This window comes from Polistes canadensis, unplaced genomic scaffold (genome assembly GCF_001313835.1).
Source record: "Polistes canadensis isolate GaletaPanama2010 unplaced genomic scaffold, ASM131383v1 scaffold_207, whole genome shotgun sequence".
Classification (NCBI taxonomy): domain Eukaryota; kingdom Metazoa; phylum Arthropoda; class Insecta; order Hymenoptera; family Vespidae; genus Polistes; species Polistes canadensis.
The window spans coordinates 58,379-78,953 of NW_014569754.1; the positions used below are offsets into that span (position 1 = coordinate 58,379).

Sequence of the window (20,575 nt, forward strand, 5' to 3'; positions counted from 1 at the left end):
AGCAATTTATCGACTTGCCTGTGACGCTGGGTAGTACATAGCCTTGTACACGGAGACCATCTGCTCCATTTGCCATAGTGATTGTTAGATTGATCTTGGACATCGGTACCTCTTCTTCTACCGTGCCTAGGTGCGGCTTCCTTTGGCAACTATTCATAATTTTATACGATTGATGCATTTAATATTTATACACCAAAATTTTTACGTCATAAATTAGTTTGAAATCAACTTAATGTTCACCTGTACCACGTGAAATTTATCTGATTTCCATCGTCCTCGACGTTGACGTTGCTTACATCTTTTTCTTCGTCCTTTTCTCTTGTGTTCGCAAGTACGTTCTTCCTGTCAAAAATAATAATATATTTTTATCGTAATGATCACTACTTCAATTACGTTAACACTTACTCTAAGTACAGTGGTACCACATTGACTCTTCGTCATGCATCTTCTGACACGATTTTGTGAACAATGTCGATCACAAACCGACCACTCGCTCCAGTTAGTAAAATAAGATAATTTTGAAGACTCTAAAAAAAGTGAAAAAAAAAATTAGGAATACGACAAAAATGGAATAATTATAATTTAGTCATTAAAAAAAGTCATACCGCTCTTTGGTGATGATTGCTCCGTGACCGTTTCCTGAGTGAACGAATCTATCCAAGCATCGTCCTTTCCAGCGACTGTGAAAGTATGATTCGCAATCTGTAATAAAATGATTTTTATGAGCTCTTAAAATGAATACCGAGAAAGGTAAAAACAGGTGGAGGGTTTTCAAACGATTAGATAACATGTTTCTTCTCCTCAACACAACTAAGAAGATTAAATCTTTGCTGTGTCATAAACACGATCGATCGAACGTCTTCCTTTAAGACATAGACTCTTCATACAAAAAGAGAAAGAAGAAGAGAGAGAGAGAGAGAGTGAGAACACAAAGATATGAGGTGAAAAACGCAATGCACGTATCTTACCGCAAGAAACATAAAGAAAAAAAAAATCTTTAGTACTTATTCGCGAATAGAAGAGAAAATGAAGAAAGAAAGAAAGAGATGGAAGGAAGCCCATAAAGATTCTCCATCACGTAGGCAGATCATTGCAAAAACACCGCGAGATAGTGATGGCTCTTAGGCGAGAAGGAGTTAATGGAATAAGAAAAAGAATAAGAGGAAGGTTGTGCGATACGTTCTGAACACCTCGCGAATAAGTAGTTACGAGTTAGATGCGTAACGCCTGTTCTACCAGATCATTCGAAAATTAAACTCGATTTGTCGCTTTGATAATAGCATTACGACGTAACCGCGACCTCTCCTCATCTTTCTTCCTCCCAGAGTAAGATTAGCTGACTAGCTAGCTAGCTAAGCTAAGCTAATCGTGCGTTACACAACTGGTCGCCTGGACGTAGGTAGAAACTCAGCATAAAGTAAGCGTCAATTTAGTACTCTTTCGCTTTTAAATGCGAAACTTCTGTCCTCCTCAAAACGGATCGTGTGCATTGCCGTTGTCATCGTCGTTGTCATCGTCGTCGTCGTCGTCGTGTGGCATCAAACGAGAGAACTCATGAGGAATGCATTTGTCCTTTTCGTACCACTCGTAATAATAATTGTCCTCGTATATGTGCCCACGCATCAATTCTATCCTGTTCATATACACACATAAGTAATACTTGATATACAGCCTCCGGAGTTGCCGACTAAGAACTTCCTTGCTTTTCTAAACCTGTTATAATAGGACGAAGGTATAATCCCTCTGATATTTGCGATTCTTATACTCTAATGACAATGTTTGGTTCTTTTTTATTTTTTATCTTTATTTTTATTATTTTTTTTTATGAAGAGATAGAAAACAAAATCTATTTAGTATCTTTTTAATGTGTTCTCAAAATTCGTTACGCCTATCGTATAGTTCATTGATTTTTTCTTCGTGTAACAGTAGACGATCGCAGAAACTAGATTCAAAGTATCTCGAAATGGAATCAAGTAAGGCTCTCTCAGAAGGTTCTCCCTTTTTAATACACCACGCCTATCGTCTAACTCTTTTGCATTGTCCCGGTGCAAAACGGTGACGCGAATCTCACCGAGTTACCTCATCGAGGTCGAACGTCTCAGACACACCAAGAAACCTAATACTGAATATGTAAGACGACAAACGTAACAAGTATCACGATCGAAGATACGCATACATTTTCTAACTAATTTATGTAATCAAGTATGAACGAAATGAAATAAGAGAATTTAATGTTAGAGTCTGTCATTCTAATTTTTTTCTCTTACGTTTCTGAATCATCGATTTGATTAAAACAGCTTTCATGGGATCAGGGACTGCATAGAGATTATAAAAGACTCTTTAATGATACTTCTTAGAAATGAAGATAGTTATAAATATAAATTGCAATAAAAAATATAATCCTCATAAATATTTTTGTATAATCGTCTTAATCCCTTTACTGGTCAGACCTCAAGCATTGAAATCTCCAATCGATGGGAGAGAAACAACTTAACGACGATGTCTTCTTATGTTAACTAGGAATTCAAATTCACTAACGATCCACATACGTATATCACCAAGTTATCTTATATATTCTCGTTTCTTATTAAACGAATATGCGAAAAACAGGTTTCCACGTCGATTGACTCTTTTAGAACGAACTCATTTTAAAACTCTCACGTAAAATCGTCTGCTGAACGATCGTTATTAATAATGATAAAAAAAAACGAAAAAGAAATCCCTTAACGAAGTATCCTTTTCTTTTCTTCGTTACTTCCTTTTCTCACTTTCTCAAATCAGCTTTAAAACTTGTTGATTAAATAAGCTTCGTTGATTTCGATGGGGGGATACAACAACACATGCCATCGTAAGATATCAAATTACGATGAGATCGATAAAGTTAATATACATATGTACATTTATACGTACATACCTGCACGTATACAACATTCGAATCTCTCAAATCGATTTCTGTTCTTATATGGATCTCGTCCACTTTTTATCGTCTCTTCTTTACGACCCTCATATATATATATATATACCACATACAGTGCTCACATATGAAATGAAATATATAATGAACGTCTTTTATGTGCTCTCTATAAATTTACGTAAGTTAACGTATATACACGCAACGTTCGTTTTACGAAAAAAAAGGGAAGGAAATTAAATTAAAAAAAAAGATATGTAAAAAGGTCATAGTAAGTAGATACGTTAGAATCATTTCATTTAATGACACGTTGTTCGTTTCAATCGATAATTATCTTCCCGAGCTGATTTATTATTTTTTGTTTGGTCTAACTGAAACAATTTAACGCGAGAATAAAACAGAAAGTAAAAAGAAAAGAAAATATCTTTATGTCATAACACTGTTTTATGGATATTTTATAGACACACTCGTTAATGTCGAGTAGGTATCGTTGGAATGGTGGTTGCCTTAATTATCGGCGATTCTTTCGAAGAGAAGTTCTCTTCCAAGTTACAGAAAAGGCGATCACTTGGTAGAGAATGAAAAGGGAAAGCGAAGAGGAAGAATACTTGGTGATCGTCATGATTGGAAGTCCGTGACAAAGTGAGAAAGAGAAAGAAAGACAAAGAAAAAGATAAAGGAATAAAACGAGAGAGAGAGAGAGAGAGAAAGGACGAAGGAAAATCTGTATGCGTCGCGGAGGACGTGTCCAAACTAGGCTGAAGCCTGCGGTGTCTTACATCTTGGTGACGATCCAGCAAAAAGCTTGAACCGCTTAAAGGAAGAACAATTCTGTGGGGGTAAAGGAACCCCGATGAAAGAGAAAGAGAGAAATAACTCGGATCTCGTCGATCCGCCTACCAGAAAGATCCACCGTATCTCGAAAAGCACCATAAAAGAATCGATCAGTAATGCCGACGAATCCACCTCTTTGGCCAACGTGTCGCGCTTAATCGAAGCTTTCCATCGAAGGGAAACGGTACTTTACACGATCTCGCCGTTGAATTTGTCCATCTTCGTCGGCGTTACTTTCTTAGAAAAACAATTATCATCGATCTTCGAGTATCATCGTAGTAAGATGCTGAAAGGTTACCAATCAACTTCCTTGATATCCATTTCAACCGTTTTCCTTCTTCTTGTACGTATTGATAATTGGAAAGGAAAAAAGAAAAGTTTATCAGGAAGTACAGGTATGATTTAAGTAGATAAAAAGAGTTTTATCTACTTTCTATAGAAGAAAAATATCTGAAGATCTCTAAATGGGTTAGAAGAAGAGGAGTAAAGTACGAAATGTCCGGCATTTGTTCTTGCACAACGACGCCTCGGTTATACCCTAGATGGTAACGTTGTCTCCCGTTGCAAGAGGGTATCCGAAAATGGCCGGGCATTTCTTCTTCTTCTTCTCCTTCTCTCTCTTTCTCTCTCTTTCTCTCTCTCTCTCTCTCTCTCTCTCTCCCTGAACAAGAGGACTACCGTCGATTTAATGCGGGGGCCTCGTGCGATGCACCTTCCTTCCATCGTCCGTAACGATGGAATGCTCGCTATGGCGAGATCGCCAACTGATTTATGGCCTATGCTACGATCGAAAAGGGCACGATCTTCACCACTGATCCTTCCTTCGCCTCTTCTTCTCAATCTTCCCTTCACCCCTTCCTTTAACGAACGTTCCTTTCGAAATGAGTGTCCTCGGTTTAAGATCTTTCGATAATCAATTACGTAAAGATTTGTTTCAATGTCTTCCCATTTTAATGAGTCAACTTCCAGCTCGTGCTTAGAATATATGCATCCGATCACTTTCGACAAGCATGATAATGTAAAAGTTCAGAGGTTCAAATCTCTTCGGTAAAGAATTAACTCATTTATATTATCACCGTATTTATACTCTCAATTTTCTTGGCCCGTCGTATAAAAATCTTACGTAATTTGTATTATATTTTCAATGCTATTTTTTAAATTACAGATCAATGAACTTTGATATAGTCGACGTAGGATTTTTATGAAAAATATTTAGATACAAGGATTGGTTGAAAAGTTTTGAGTTTCAATAAAAAAACTTATTTTTTTTTCTAAATAAAAATTTATCTAATTGAAATAATATAAATTGTCCTTACGTTGGACTCAAACCTTTTTAACTTAAAGTCCACGTATATAATTATTTTTTACTTGCAATCTTTCAACTTAAATATAATCACAAAAAAATTAGCGATAAAGGCTTTTTTTCATTCTTCTTAATCATTCAAATGGGTTAAAAGTATCTTGGTTTTGATACACGGTAGACCGTAACTAACGTTTGTTCTGTTAAGTTTGATATTCTTTAAGAAAATGTTGTGGTTGATTTCTTGAAGAACATTTATCACTCGTTTGTTCGTTCGTTTGTCGTTCATTCGCTCGTCCCCTCCCCCCAGTAGATTACAAAATACTCGTGTAAGTTCGACTACGTGGGTCTGTCGATTCTTTTTCTTCTACAATCTCGTTACGGTGAAATGTAACTAACTCCTAAACGGACGATCTGTCCGTCCGTCTGTCTGTTCTCTCGTCGATCAAAGCGAGCGTACATATAGAAAAGTATTTACTTTAGACGTTGACGAGGTACCATGCTTCTTTATTACGTCTCTCTTTAAAGATAGTTTAACACATCGGGTGAGATCATCCGGTGATTTACCGTCATCCATTCATCAACGACCAAGAGACCAACAGTTGCTCGTATTGATAAAATATAGTCATTATCGTCGATCAACCTTCTCTTACTTTTTCTATCGATCAACAAAACACATCGTTTCAAATCGAATAGATATACTCTTCCAAGCTTCTCTTCCACTTTTTTCTTATTAATATCCAAGCTTTGATACGTACTTGCACGTTCTTCCTATAGGTCGGATTTTAAAGGCACGTACTTAATTAAGTTACCATACCTTTGACAATATATTTATGTGTGCCTATTTATATTGCAATCGGTCACATATCTTTTTGCGATTTAATGTAACTTAAATATTTAAGAATTATATTGGTTTTAATGCAAATTCAATACTTCCAATTACTTTCCCATTTTATCTTTTTCCATTGTACGAAATATTAAAAATTGAAATTGATTTTAATGTAAATTCAATGTTTAATAACATATGTTTCGAATTATAATTATCTTTAAATCGATCGATTAAAAATGTAACAATATTAAACGAAGAATTAAAATTAAAAAAATCGTAAATCGATTATTTGACAAATCATTATACGTTTAATGTTAAAATCGCGGTGATTGCGAATAATCTTTCGAATGCATTGAAAGTTTCGTTCACTCCTTGAGAAATAAAACGTAGATAGATTTCTAGATATCGTTTAAACTCGAGCTTAGAAGTCGTAAAACCTAAAACCACGATGGAAGTTGTCAAGTCTTGGCAAAAGAGAAAGAGTCACCTGCCGTGCTTTTAACCGTTGCTAACCATTCGTCTTTCTTCCCTTTTTTCTTTCTTTCCATTTTCTCTTCTTTTCTCTTTCCGTCGTTGGTCTCTTCGTATATACGCGTCCGGTTTACGTTTATGGCCACGGTTATTTCCGGATCACCGTCTACGCCGCCATACGGTCGTTTTATCCACCGAAAGACCGTGTAGCTCTTCATTGTTCCTCAACACTGCTGAGATCTTTTCTTTAGTACCACACCAACGACTTTACCTTCGAGATGCATCATCTTACCTCTGACCACGTGCGGTTCGTGTTGTCTCATGACAGAATACTACTTCCCACGTTCTTCTTATCATCTTCTAATCGTTTTAAAATCTAACGACAAATATCCTATCTTCATGTGGACTGTTTATATCGCATATGTGCATCTTTTCTTAAAAATCATTTTTTTTTACTATGACGTATGATGCATACATTATTTATTTACGTATATATATTTACTATTACACAAACAATTATCTTTAAAAAAATGGCTCATATATGTGACGTAAATATTTAACAGATCAACGCTAAAATTATTCATTATTAATAACAGACCAATAAATATGACTTGCTATTAAATCATTTAATTTTTATTCAATAATAATTCACAGAATAAAAAAAATACTTTGAAAAATATTGGATAACTCGCTTTATTTGTGCTGGTAATTTTGATTGGTTATAGTAGTTTCATTGTTAATAAATAACGTTCGCGAGTTTTAGTAAAAAGAAGTAAGTAGGTAGGTATGGAAGTTTAACGTTCGAAGTGCAATATAAGTATTATGCATGCATTGTGACACGACTCCGCGCTTCTTCTTCTTATTCTCTCTTACCTTCCTCTTCGTTAACAACGCCGACCTAATTCACGTATGCAGTACACGATCACTGATCCCGTACACGATTGGCTTTTCTTAACCGATCGCATCGATTTACGACGCATCGACGATTATATCGTCTCTTACTTATGGTATTCCGATCTTACTTACAAGTCGCAAACTTGAAACGATGAACTCTCCATTTATAAAATTAAAAAAAAAGAAAGAAAAAAACCCAGAAAAACAAAAAAATAATCGTACGATCCATTAAAGAGACACACACTGAAAAATCCATTTGAAATCGAAAAGATAATCGAACGTTGTAATTAAATTGACGTGGGTGATGGGGAAAGGGTATCAGTAAGATTATCTTTCAGAGAATTCGAACGAATTCTTATTTGATATTCTCGTTTTCTTTTTTTTTTGTTGATCATTTTACCTTTGTAACTGATCCCCGTTCCATACGTAATTAACGTATTCCGTTTCGTAAGCGCTATTAAGTGGATTTGCAAGTATCAAATTAATTTAAACGTTTAGCTGCGCACTACGGTGGCACTCTATTTAATACACAATATTAACGAAGGCAGCTCTTTGTGAGGCGGACAAGTTATACCGGAATAACTTGTTTTGATTCATATCCACTCCACGTGCAACGGGGCAAACGATTGCTAAACTTCTAGCGTTGCCTGGCCGAGCTCTCAGCCGCACAATGTCACGTGCAACGTGCCACCACTAATGACTCCCCGTTTGAATCTAGTTGAACTTTCCGTTTTACGAGCCCTCTCGTAAAACCATTTTTTTCGCGTTTCGTTTTTTTTCATATTTTCCTTCTTCCAACACTATTTTCTTTTATGGATTCCGTTCTTATCAACAACAACATTCTAACACAAATTCGAATACGGAATGGGGTTCTTACCATTCTACTAGTAGTCATAACGTTGAGCAATATTGCATTTTCTTAAGTATGAAGAATTTTTTTCAAAACAGCGAGCCAAGGAAAAGTAAATTCCAACGATTACGAGTTATCGCGTATTTGAGTCGGTGTAACTTGGAATTCTAAATGTCTAATTCTTCTACTGTCTTAGATTTGTTTCTTTTTATCACCCTAACGTAAATGCCCATTACCTCGCAAATCTCGAAACGCAAGGGGATAATTAAAAGGAAGAAAAAAAGAAAAAAAGAAAAGGGAAGAAAAAACGATAACAAAAAAGAAGAAAAATTCGATGGAAAGAAAAGAGGAGAGTATCTCGGATAAAGTAAAGTCAAGGAACGCGGAGAAAACTGCGTACAACGACATCTTCCTCTCTTTCTATCAATCTATCTTTCTTTCTCTTTTTCTCTGCCTTCTCATCGTCCTCTTTCTCTTCGTGACGACGACTTTTTATCGATCGCGAGTCTTACATACTTCCTGGCCGAGAGGGAGCTGAAATTCCACGCGATAGTCGTCACGATACGTCGTAAGAAGCTAATCGAGCTGGATCGAAAAGAGTATCAGAGCGTTCCCTCTCGCTCCCGTGGGAGGAGGATCCTCCACGGGGTGCCATGGAAGGTCCACTCGCGTCCTTCTCGTTTTCGGCCTCGTGCAAACAGAAAAAAAGATAAATTATAGCGTGCTTTTTCTATCTCTTTCTCTCTCTCTCTCTCTCTCTCTCTCTCTCTCTCTCTCTCTCTCTCTCTCTCTCTCTCTCTCTTTATCTCTCTTTCTTTCTTTCTTTGTTTCTCTTCTCGCCAAGGATGGAAAGACGAGCTTATCGTTTAGTCATCTTTTAAGGAGTAACAAGGTACTGGCTTCTTGGGAAATGTAATCTCCGCTGTTAAACATACTTCGGTCCCTGTGGTACTGCCTTACAAATTCTACATGACAGACTAGAGAAACGGATAGTTCGAAGTACAGCAAAAATTCTATAATATCGACGATTCATTTCATTCCTTAGATAGAGAAAGTCAACGTTCAGAGATATTACTCTCTTTATGGTTTTATCCTGTATAGAAAAGTACCAGTAGAAACTCGACAGATTTATGTGATTCCATTGAGAAGTTGAATTCGTTACAAATAATATCTACCAGGTGAAATCGTTAAGGTTAAAGTGCATTTTACTGATCGCAGGCTAATTGCCGGAACATTCAAGGAAGCCGATAGAAAGTGGAAGATTTCATAGTTTCGTAGTATGCGCGTATATGTTTATGTAAGCGATGGGGGTGAGAGCTGTTGATTCAAACATTCCTAAACGACTAATGATTTATTAAGGTAAATAAGAAACAAATGATTCCTTCTAATCCTTTTTTTTCAAGCTAGTTTAAACCAATAAAGAAATGAGCCAATCATTGCACAAAACGATTAACTCTATAAAACAAAAAGTGAAGAAATGCGATAAAACAATGTGCATTGGTTTTTAAAATTCCTTTTATAATATAAATTCAAATAAATTTTGTAGAATGCATGAATACAAATGTAGTGCATTTGAGTTGCATTACTGCAACGATTTCCATTAAAGTACGGAGTTAATCAAAATGACCCCTCTGAAATAAATTATTTATTATTCAGTGATAAAAAAAAATTGTCTTTTAATGGTGTTAACCTTTTATGTTTGGGATTTATGTATAAATATACAAAATTATGATTATACCAAGTGCTTTTGCACTTAAATTTAAAATTTTTCAGAAAGTGATGTTAATTGAATTGTGCAGTGAATGGCTCAAATATAAATCTAACTTAATCGAAAATGTGCTTTAGAGTGATATAGAAAGGCTTGATATAGAACGGAAGGACAGTATGCGGAAAGATTTGATAATAAAACGATCGGAAATTACAAGTAAAAAATTATCGACTTAACGGTAAGTGAAAGTAAAGAAAATGATAAATGTTGTTAAATGAATTCTAAACTTGATTATTTCCATAAAATATTATATAATACAATCATAATTTGTATGTTCATTTTGATTATTATGCTTCCTTACAAAAGGGAAACCCATTTAACGTGTATACCTGCTTATCTTTCTCTTTTTATTTCTATTTATTTCAATTTATTTATCTATCTATCTATCTCTCATTGAATATATCTGTACTCTCGTGGTCTAACTTATACCGACAAGCACGATTCTCGACGGTAATCGAAGAACGGTACGGTCCAGCCAGCAAAAGCAAGAGCAAGAGCAACAGAAGCAGCAGCAACAGCATCCGCGAGGAGGACCACTCCGTGACGGGAAGTTTTCTCCACGGGGTGCCGAGCGCGCAAAGAGAGAAGACATGCTTCGAGGTCAGACGTAAAAGATTCTCAAGAGACCATAGAAAGTTGTCCCTCTCTTCTTGGTTTCTTCCTTCTTTGATTAAGATATATCATGTCTCTCTTTTATTTTTTTTATTTTTCTTTCTCTTTTTTTCCTTCTATTCAATTATCAACCAAAAATCCTATTAATTAGTAAATGATCACCATTGAAAATGTTTTATACGTCGTTTAAAAGATAATAATAAAAAAGAAATGTATGAAATATAAGGAGAAAACAAGTTCCCTGAAACTACTTATGTTAGACTTGGTCGAACGATTCGCCAAGCCTGGATACTCAACTCACCGCGGGACGCCTCACCGTGATCGTTTTACCGTAGCGTAGAAATCAGAGACACATATTTCCCCCACTATTTCGCCTACACCACCTTCCTCTTTCTCGTGAATCAACTCCCAAGTCTCGTGACGTTCGCGTCGCGTAAAATTACGCGTGAATGGACGAACACGCTCCTTCCTTTTTCTTTCGATATATATATCTTTCTCTTTCTCTTTCTCTCTTTCTATTTCACTTCTCTGATGTTATTTATTGACTTTAAGCTGAACTATTGGAGACCAAGGTATATTGTTAAAGGTACTTTCGTAATGAATTTATTACCGAGTTAACTAATTAACTTACGATAACGTGCAAATAACAATGAACGTCTTGTAAAAGTATAGATACAAATTTCGACGTACTTTAAATCAGGAAAGTGGCAACATTTAAGAGAATAGGTAGATTTGAGATAAGAAAGAAAATAAACAAAACAGAAAGAAAGGGGATATAAATGTTGAAACATTCTGCGGATATTGAAAAAATGCAAAGGCTATCTCTTAGAGATTTGTACCACAAATCGTCTTATTAAACAGTCGTCGATTTCCGATAAGGAAGGAAAACAGATAAGAAGGACAATCTATTCCTCTATTCTTCTTTTATCGTTTGATCCTTTCCACTAGACTTTTTATTTTCTCTTCCTTTCTTACATATCGTTTGCCCTTTTCTGTCCTCTCGAGAACCTTTTCGTCGAACGAACAGGATGGCATCCATTATCGATCCTTACCAGCTGGTCGCGATCGAGCTTCGAGAAGTGTATATTCTTACGTGTGTTTGTATGTATGTGTAGGTTTTTTTCGTATATGTTTGCAAGTCCGATAACCCCTCGCCCGGAATAATCTTACATATTTTTGATTTGCCGTAAAGCCGAACACGAACGATACGATATGCTCACGCTTAACACGCGTCCTGTACGTAAGTGAAGAGGCACGTGACAGCTGAGAGACTAAATATAAAGCCCTCTTCTCCGCCACAAACTTCTCCTTCTCTTCTCTTCTCTTCTCTTCTCTTCTCTTCTCTTCTCTTCTCTTCTCTTCTCTTCTCTTCTCTTCTTTCATTCTACTTTTTTTTATTTTTTTTTATTTTTTTCTTAACTTTACTTTTATGCTGCAACAACACACCTTAGTTATCTTATCTCACGTACAAATTAGCAGACTCGAGAGAAAAAATACAGGCTAATTTTTCAAGAGAAAGAAAGAGACAGAAAGAGAGAGAGTGAGTAGTTAGTCTCACGTCAGGCAATTTCGAGCGTTTTCGTTTTTATTCGAGAAACGTCACATTTATTTTGCATCCTATCGTTGAGAAATACGATACACGTATGCATATACACTTGTGCATGTTTTTATGTATATATATATACAGATGGGTAGGTAAGATGAATTTGGTTATTTAAAATGAAATCAAGATTAAAAGATTTCGACATAATTATGGTATGGTTGTTGGCGACGAGGAGGAAATTACGGTGATTAGTGTCGACCTCCCTGAGAAAGCAGTTTACGAAACGTCGACACTTTACACCGACATCGTACCGCATTACGTACAATTTAGAAAAGTAAAGCGTGCTCGTTAAGTGATTACGATGATAACATCTGACAATATTATTGGCTTTCAGCAAGGCTCAAAGCTCGTAACAACAAAGACTACGACAACGAAGACGAAGACGAAGACGACAGAGCACGTGTGCTTAGAATATTAGTGCTTTCTCTCTAACATAAGGGGGACGTCCAACAAGATCATTCGTGGTGGAATTTGAGAATGGCTGAGAAACAAAATTACTGTAATTACCTTGGCATGCCTAGACCTAAAAGCAAAAAGAAGATGAAACCAAGGTTGTCTTTTATCTCTACTTTCAAATAGTCATATTATATCATATTTTTCATATCTTACAAAATGTCTCAAAACTCTCTTCCTGGTTTCTTTAAATTTTTCAAAGATATTTTATCGATAATAAAAATTAATCTCATGATAAAATTCTAATCAGATTAACATAATGATAGTGTTAGATTTCTACGATAATGTGTGTGTGTGTGTTTTCTATTTCTTGAAATTTCATAACTTTGATATTAGGTAAGGTGATATTAGGAAATTGTTTCACTTTCATCATTTTATCGTTTAATTGTTAAATATATTTTAATATATATTATATATATTAGTTGATAATTAATTGTTATCGATGATAATCGAATATCTTTAGTGACGTATTAAATAGATTATATCAACGAAACCGATCGAGCAAAGAAAGTACTCTATGGTAACACGACACCGAGATATTCCTTGCTCGCGGTTATGGTGTGCGAAACTTGCCCCACGATCTTGAGAATTATCGACTCCCATAGTATTGTACCTCGACGCGGAACTCTTCCTGATCTAACTGCTAGAAGAGTTAGACCGACTTTGCACGCGATAACCAAGTGTTACCTAACGCCTCCTGATCGTTTTTTTTCTTCCCATTACTACAGAAACTTTTACTCACGTACTTCAATGATATATACATAGATGATTTTTTTTAGAATGAACTTTGTCGAGATCTATTTGTGGATGAAAGAAAAATAAAAAGAAAGAGAGAAAGAAAAAGAGTGAGAGAGGAGGAGAGGGAGAAAAAGTTCACGAAAGATTTGTAGAAAATGATTGAATGCGTCAGACAAGCAGACGGTCGACCTTGTAGACTCGCGTTTATTTTAATCCTTTGGGATCCTATCATATATTCAAAGTCGTAACATCGTTGTCACATTATGTCACATGATTATACGAGACAAACGTATTTCTCAAAAGTATCAATTCAACAAATTACGAAAACATTCGAGAGAGACAATGTGTAATATATTAAAAATTAATTTGACATATCGTTAATATTACGAAAAATAATCGAATAAATTATTCGAAGGATAAATATTAAATGAAAATGATGAATAAATGAAAAAAATCCGAAGAAGGAACTTACCGAAGTATCCTCGAGTGAGTAGCTCGAGGAGATGAGGAAGAACGGAAGTAGAACGAGCGTGATCCTGTTGATCATAGCTGAGGACCAAGAGGATAACAGCTTGGAGGATCTCGCGGTGGGCGAGCACGTCGTCGAAGCGGGCGCGTGCTTCCGTCGCGGACGCATCGCGTCATGATCGCGACGTGTCGCGCACACGCTTTGTCTTTTCTCTCCTCCTCCTCCTCTTCCTCCTTCTCCTTTCCCTCCTACTCTTCTTCTTCCCTTTCTTCAAAGCTACTTCTTCTGCTTCTTCTTATTCTTCTTCTTCTTTTTCTTCTGATCTTCTTCTGAACTTCTTCTTCTCCTTCCTTCTTCTTCTTCTTCTTCTACTTCTACTTCTACCCTCTCACATCAGTGAACCTCCGCGTGCCTCCGCGTGCGCGGCCCTACGTACCGCCTCGACACGCGGTGCGGCTCTATAAATACGGACGCGCAACTCCACCAGAAGAATTTCAAACAACCGCCTCCCTGCCGTAAAACACTGTACCGCGAAGAAGAAGAAGAAGAAGAGAAAAAGGAGAAGGAAGAAGTAGAAGTAAAAGTAACGCGAGAAGGGCAGCAAACTTCTCTCTTTCTAGCTTTGGTATCACTAAAAGCACAACAGACCCCAGTTGCGATATCAAACCTGCTTAGATTATAAATAAACACGGCAAATGATTTCTTCATAACTTAACTCTGTTTACTTTCAATATTTATTTTGCCTAAAAAGAAAAAAGAAAAAGTATGTTAATAGATCAAGGTTAATTACCTGATAAGCGAACTTCTTTTTTTCTCATCAAAGTTTGACTACGGTATTGTAGAATACGTAAATCGAATATTTGATCCGAGTCATGTTGTATAAGACGGTTTAAGATAGACAGACGTTATCTGAACTGACGCACTAACAAAACGACGAATCTTCCTTGAATAGAACGAACTAATTTCTCATGAAAGACCTTCAGTCATTGAATTTCGTTGACTCGCGACGTATTCCTTACTTCCTGGATTCGTTTCTTCTTCTTCCTCCCTTGTGTTACACACTCGCGCTTAAGTAAGATCAAAGGCAAGCAGACAGAGACAGAAAGAGAAAAAGAGAGAGAGAAAATAGTCAGGATACCATGTAGTTTTTTTTTCTCTTCTTCCAGTCACAGTGAAATCCTCCAGTGAAGAGTAGAAAAGGAAGATGAGAAAAGATACTCGCGTTGCGACCGCGGAACCGGCTGATATTTTTAGTCCCTTTCGACCGACACCATCTGCTCGAGAGACTCCGTGTCCCTCGAAGAATTAACCTCCGAGAAGTATCTTTTATCCAAAGTGGTTTTCACCAAAATTTCAATGATTCCTTATACATTTTCTTCATGGTTGTTTCCAAAGAAACGTGGGAATCTCCGAATGGTTTTGCTGGAGTATTTTACTTGAAGATACGCGTTGAACCATTGAAAGTCACTGATTGTTGATTGTGGAAAAGATAAAAATAGAAAGAAGAGGACCAGGAAGAAGAAGAAGAAGACAAAATCGTTCGTCGGGGTGGCACAGGACAGACGATGTTTTAAACGAGAACTGTGGAGAGTAACTGGAAATGAAAGAAAAAGAAAAGATCGAATGAAGGGAAAATGAGAAGAGAAAAAAAGGGATGGGGAAAAAAAATCGGAAAAGAAAATAAAGAGATGAAAAAAAGAGGAGAAGGAAGAAGGGGAGGAGGAGAAGGAGGAGAAGAGGGTCGAGTAGGCTCGTAGAAGACTCGAACGTCACGACGAGAGCCACTCTCGAGCACACGCACGTGGCTCCGAGCCGACTGACGAGATACACGCGCGGGTAAGTATCAACGGAGGTTGCTGAGAGGAGTGGCTGCTATTGCTGCTGCTGCTGCTGCTGCTGACTGTTAGCTGTTGGCTGCCGACGTCCTATACGAGTCAGCTACAGAAGCGGAGGGTGATTCTACCGGCGAGTCTCTTCGGTTGGTGGGGTATCGATAGGGTACTCGTGCGACACGCGCTCTTCATCGAGCTTTCCTCTTCCTTCTTTTCTTTTTTTTCTCTCTTCCTCTCTCTCTCTCTCTCTTTCTCTCTCCCTCGCTCTCGAAATTCTAAGGATTCCTTTGATAGAATCAATAACTTGATAATAAATACGTAGAATCGATCTGATCTAACTCGATGACTACATCGTTCAATTATATTCAATTGTGAATCGCCAAAAATCGATGCAAAAAGAAACAAAGAGTATATTATCTTTGTAAAATATGATTAAACATTTGGATAACAAATGATCTAACAATCGATGTCACGAATCAAGCACAACACATCTTATGACCCCACGCGAACCTTCATCGTTTTTAATACGACTGAACGACGATCTGGGTCACTCGAACTCGCAGCTCCCCTCCTCCTCCTTTTGAATGACAATAAAAGATATGTGAGAAACCTAGCGAAGAAATATACTTACTTACTTACTTACTTACTTACTTACTTACGTGACAGCGTCTCTAGAAATAACTGAGGCGATCGTTCGATGACGTCTAACTTTAGTTCCCATCCCAGCTTGTAAGAATCGCCAGACAAACATTTCATTCTGTCAACGTATTCTTTTTGCGCTCCTTGACTTGACCTTTTTTCTATTCCTTTTTTTTTCTTTTTCTTATTTCTTCCTCCTCGCGCACACACTCCGAACGAATGGACGATCGTTCGCCTCAGACTCAGCGTCTCGTCTCGATTACGAATTTCTTCTACGCAGTTATCACGTTTTCAATTGATGCAGTAATTAGAGAAAATGAAACAAACAAGCGAAAAAATGGCCGTTTACTTGGAAGTCGTTGAAATTATATATCTATTACGTATAAACGGTAAGCGAGTTACTAGAAATCTTTTTACGTTATTCACTTATTAGACTTGTATAGCGTATTTTAAATGTGACCACTATTGAAAATGAGAGCCACGTGTAACATTTCAAATTTCTTCGTTTCTGGAAGAAATGAAGAATGGAAGGACAAAGCGGGGTCATTCGAAGGATTCGGTTAATGACACACACACACACACACGTAGACAGTGTAGTTACCTACCGGAATATCCCTGTGGTCGAGCCACGCCTCGGTCTCGTAGAAGATTGCACGAAATTACCCGCTTTTTGGAAAAAAATAAGGACCGGTACACGCCTCTTAAGGGCCGGTGATTTTGTTCGTGAAACGAGAGCCGTTTTTCGAGCCTAAGTGGTGTGCTGATTCACGAAACGATACGGTTGCATTCGAAAGCAGTTCGGAGGCGGACCGAACCGATATCGGTTTATAAAACTGTATTCTTGTGTGAGGACATTTTAAATCATTTACCCATCATTTCGAACGCTAAGACGATCACGCTACTTTATTCTTAACTAGTTATTACGTTCGCGTACGCTTGTATATATTCTATAATATATATCTATCCTTTGCCCTTTCCCTTTAATAAAATCCCTGTATTCGTCGATACGTATCCTTTCAATTACCACAGTTATCTGTGTAATAAATAATTGTAATCATTCGCATTCGTATGTGCTTGTATTATTAGTCACGCGTAACGGAACGCAGGTGTATCTAATCGTGGAAAGATCCGTTATCGCTTTCGACTTTTATCAAAGTAATAAATTTAATATATATATAAAAAAGCACGTTCGAGGAGCTTAATAATAAATATCGAAAGAAAAATTGTACCTTTTTACGTGACTCTTTTCGTCCCTATAAATTGACGTAGTTCCTAAGCTTGCATAATAAACGTGTTTAATCTTAATAGAGAACAAAAATATAAAAAAAACTCGTAAGTATTTCTATATAATCATCGTGTTATTTTACAAACGAGAACAAACAAGTATTGCATATACTCTTCTGACGATTTTAATCACGTTCGAAGGAAGTCAATGTCGATGAAACGATCATTTCGTTAACCATCCTATCCATCTATTGTATATATGCATATTATATCTAACGCTTTATCTCAAACAACAACGTTAGAATTGTTCACGCTTGGTCTACGAAGCAGCACGAAGTATTACTTTTACGCATCGATAGTTCGGTAAGATGATAATGACAACGCGAAGGACTTGATGAAGAAAAAAAAAGGGTGGAAGACGGAGGAAAATTGTAAAGCAAACTAGATACATGTGCAATTATATTATATTAAAATAAACGATTTACGGAGTAATAGCTTTAAGCGAGTTAACCTTCGAGTTTGCTTTTCGCGCTGTTTCTTTGTCTTGTTACATGCCGCGTACTTGTTCCGTTTTATCGATACAACGGGCAAAAACAAGAATGTAAAAGAGAGAGGAAGAAAAAAATAGAAACAGAAAAAGACTGATTCTATCTTTGTTTGTGTCTTTCTTTTTGGAGCATCCCCTTGGAGTTCTTTCCATCCCCATCGAATCGAGGAATTAATTCCCACGCGCGTGACTTCGAGAGATGAGACAGACGCCCGTCCGTATCCTTCGTAGTCCTTGCATCCTTTTAAGTTAAAGGAACGACTCTTGGTCGCTTGAATGCCGCGCCGGCCTAAAGGACATCGTGTATAAATCACTGTCCGCAACTTTTGCCGGTAAGAAAGTAGGGGAAGACGAAGAGAGAGAGAGAGAGAGAGAGAGAGAGAGAGAGAGAGAGGGACAGAATGAGGGAAAGAAGGAAAGAGGGTGAGAGAGATATAAAAGCACAGAGAGAAGCGCGAGCCCAACGATCTCAGTAACCTCTCTTCTTCCCCCTGCTACTTATGCTAATATGCCGGCAAATCAATTTATTTATATTTATTTATAGCATTCAAATGTTTCCCCAGCTCCCAGACCGTGCCTCCTTTCCAAGGATGGACCACCCGCGAAACCTGCGTTCGATTCTCCTCCGCTGCACAAGATTGACCCTCTCTCTTTCTCTTTTCCTCTCTTGACTCTCACTCTTCTAGAGCAAACAGAAAACACACTCTTCTTCAATTCTTTTTTTTGAACATTTTTACTTCTTGTCTCTCGAATATATAAAATAATCAAAATAATTCTTTTCTTTTATTAATTAATATTGATAAATTAAAATTTATATAGTTTCCTGTTGTTTTCAATAAAATTTTAAAAATGTTATATAAGTAAGTAATAATTATTTGATTTTATATTATGTCAAATCTTTGACCTAAGTTTTTTTCTCCTTTACTAATTAATGTGTTTTTAATTGCGTTCCTCGCATTTTTTTCCTTTTTCTCTTCACTTCTCCTTCCTTGTTTCTTACGAACACCGTGCAATGAAATTAAGCGCTTGTCGGGCGCGGCTCTACTTCGTAATAACCACGTGACTCGATTCCAACCGAAGTAACACGATCGAGTCATTGATGTAGCTTTAACTATCAATTCCCCGTTTATATTCTTGTTATTTTATTTATTAATATTTTGTATGAATAAATGATAGTTTTAATAGTTGTGACACCAATTTTACTTAAAAGTAAATTAATGATTTTTCAAGAGTATGATATTACTTAATTTTTTTATTCAAATACTAATAAAATTCTAAAATTTTAACGACCCCTGCAGAATTTTATGTGTACTTCACCTGTAGCGTCGTTAGTTGAAGGCGTGTACATTAGGGCGTCAGTTTCGTGATTGTTTTGTGTGAATGTTTTATTATTTAATTCGGAATGACTTCGATAAATCTAATTCGCTTGACTGCAGTGCTAGTTATTCTAATTTGTTGCATCGAACAAGGTAAAGTTAAATTAGGCTAAAGAATATTTATACTTTTTACTTAAAATATAACCTATAAATGTGTCACTATTAATTAATTAAATGTGTATTTATGAAACACTTTTATTTTTATTTTCTTATATGAATTATCAACTCATAAATAATACGTATATTTAAATTTTTTTTAGGTTATTCCATAAAATGTTGGGTGTGCAGGTCTGATTCTGATCCAAAATGTGCAGATCCTTTTGATAATTCAACAGTGCCAATCACAGATTGTAAGCAAGAACCAGATTTGGAACATCTGAAGGGTGTACGACCTACCATGTGTCGTAAAATACGTCAAAAAGGTGAATCACATGTTAGAATACTTACTTCTACCTTAAACCATATCATTTTCCTTTTCTTTTATTTTTATATTTGATATGTAGTCCACGGTGAATGGAGATACTTTCGCAGTTGCGCTTACATGGGTGAGCCAGGAATAGCAGGAGATGAACGCTTTTGTCTAATGAGAACTGGAACTTATAACATATTTCTGGAATATTGTACTTGCAATAGTAAGGATGGGTGTAACTCAGCGCCTAAGGATCATGGGAGTTTACTACTGCTATTACTTACTACGGTAATTCCATTAGGTTACGTACTTCATTTCTTTTAAGAATCGTTGCCAAAGTTAACGAAGGAGATCTGAATCATTAAATAGCTTAATAATATTCTACGAGTGCCTTTGTACCATAAACATAAGAAAAGAAGTAATTAGTACTTATGGACAACGGTGATGAATCTTTGTATAAAAAAAAATTCACAAAGAGTTAGCGTAGCATATCTTCTCATAACTCTTTCGTATGCACAATTCTTTTTTATAAATATTTTATACCAAAAAGATATATTTGTTTTTACATATGCAGTAATTTTTTTACTAGTATTAAAAACTGTACTCGTAAAACTAGTTTTCCATGTCAGTATGGTTAGTACAAATGACAGTTCTAACAAGCTTAGCATTAGCCTGATTTGAAAATCAGAGTAATTTTTAATTTAGATTGTTAATTACATGTAGACAGATGTAATTAACTGTAGTAATATTGGAAAGTTTGTATGAAAGATTTTGTAATTTATATATATATATATATATATATATAAATTACAAAAT

General features: G+C 36.3%; 2 protein-coding genes across 4 annotated transcripts in view; one reads left to right on the plus strand and one right to left on the minus strand.

Annotated features, from left to right (window-relative positions):
* Positions 1 to 14,011, minus strand: part of LOC106789913 (chymotrypsinogen B) — a 16,026-nt gene extending 2,015 nt beyond the window's left edge. Inside the window, exons 1-5 of one of the 3 annotated variants that reach the window (XM_014754461.1) lie at positions 13,736 to 14,011; positions 606 to 702; positions 406 to 527; positions 247 to 342; positions 19 to 149 (exon numbers count right to left, since the gene is read on the minus strand). In XM_014754461.1, coding sequence (XP_014609947.1) covers positions 19 to 149; positions 247 to 342; positions 406 to 527; positions 606 to 702; positions 13,736 to 13,900 — 611 coding nt within the window. In that variant the 5' untranslated portion in view covers positions 13,901 to 14,011. Of the gene's footprint in view, positions 1 to 18; positions 150 to 240; positions 343 to 405; positions 528 to 605; positions 703 to 968; positions 1,002 to 13,735 lie in introns of those variants that run through there. The other 2 variants (XM_014754460.1, XM_014754462.1) reach the window with 2 other exon arrangements.
* Positions 14,012 to 19,303: 5,292 nt separating this feature from the next.
* On the plus strand, positions 19,304 to 20,534 carry LOC106789911. Its single transcript, XM_014754458.1, has 3 exons — positions 19,304 to 19,443; positions 19,611 to 19,772; positions 19,854 to 20,534. Exons 1-3 carry the CDS (start codon positions 19,377 to 19,379, stop codon positions 20,081 to 20,083), a joined length of 459 nt encoding a protein of 152 aa, XP_014609944.1. The 5' UTR covers positions 19,304 to 19,376; the 3' UTR covers positions 20,084 to 20,534.
* Positions 20,535 to 20,575: the final 41 nt, after the last annotated feature.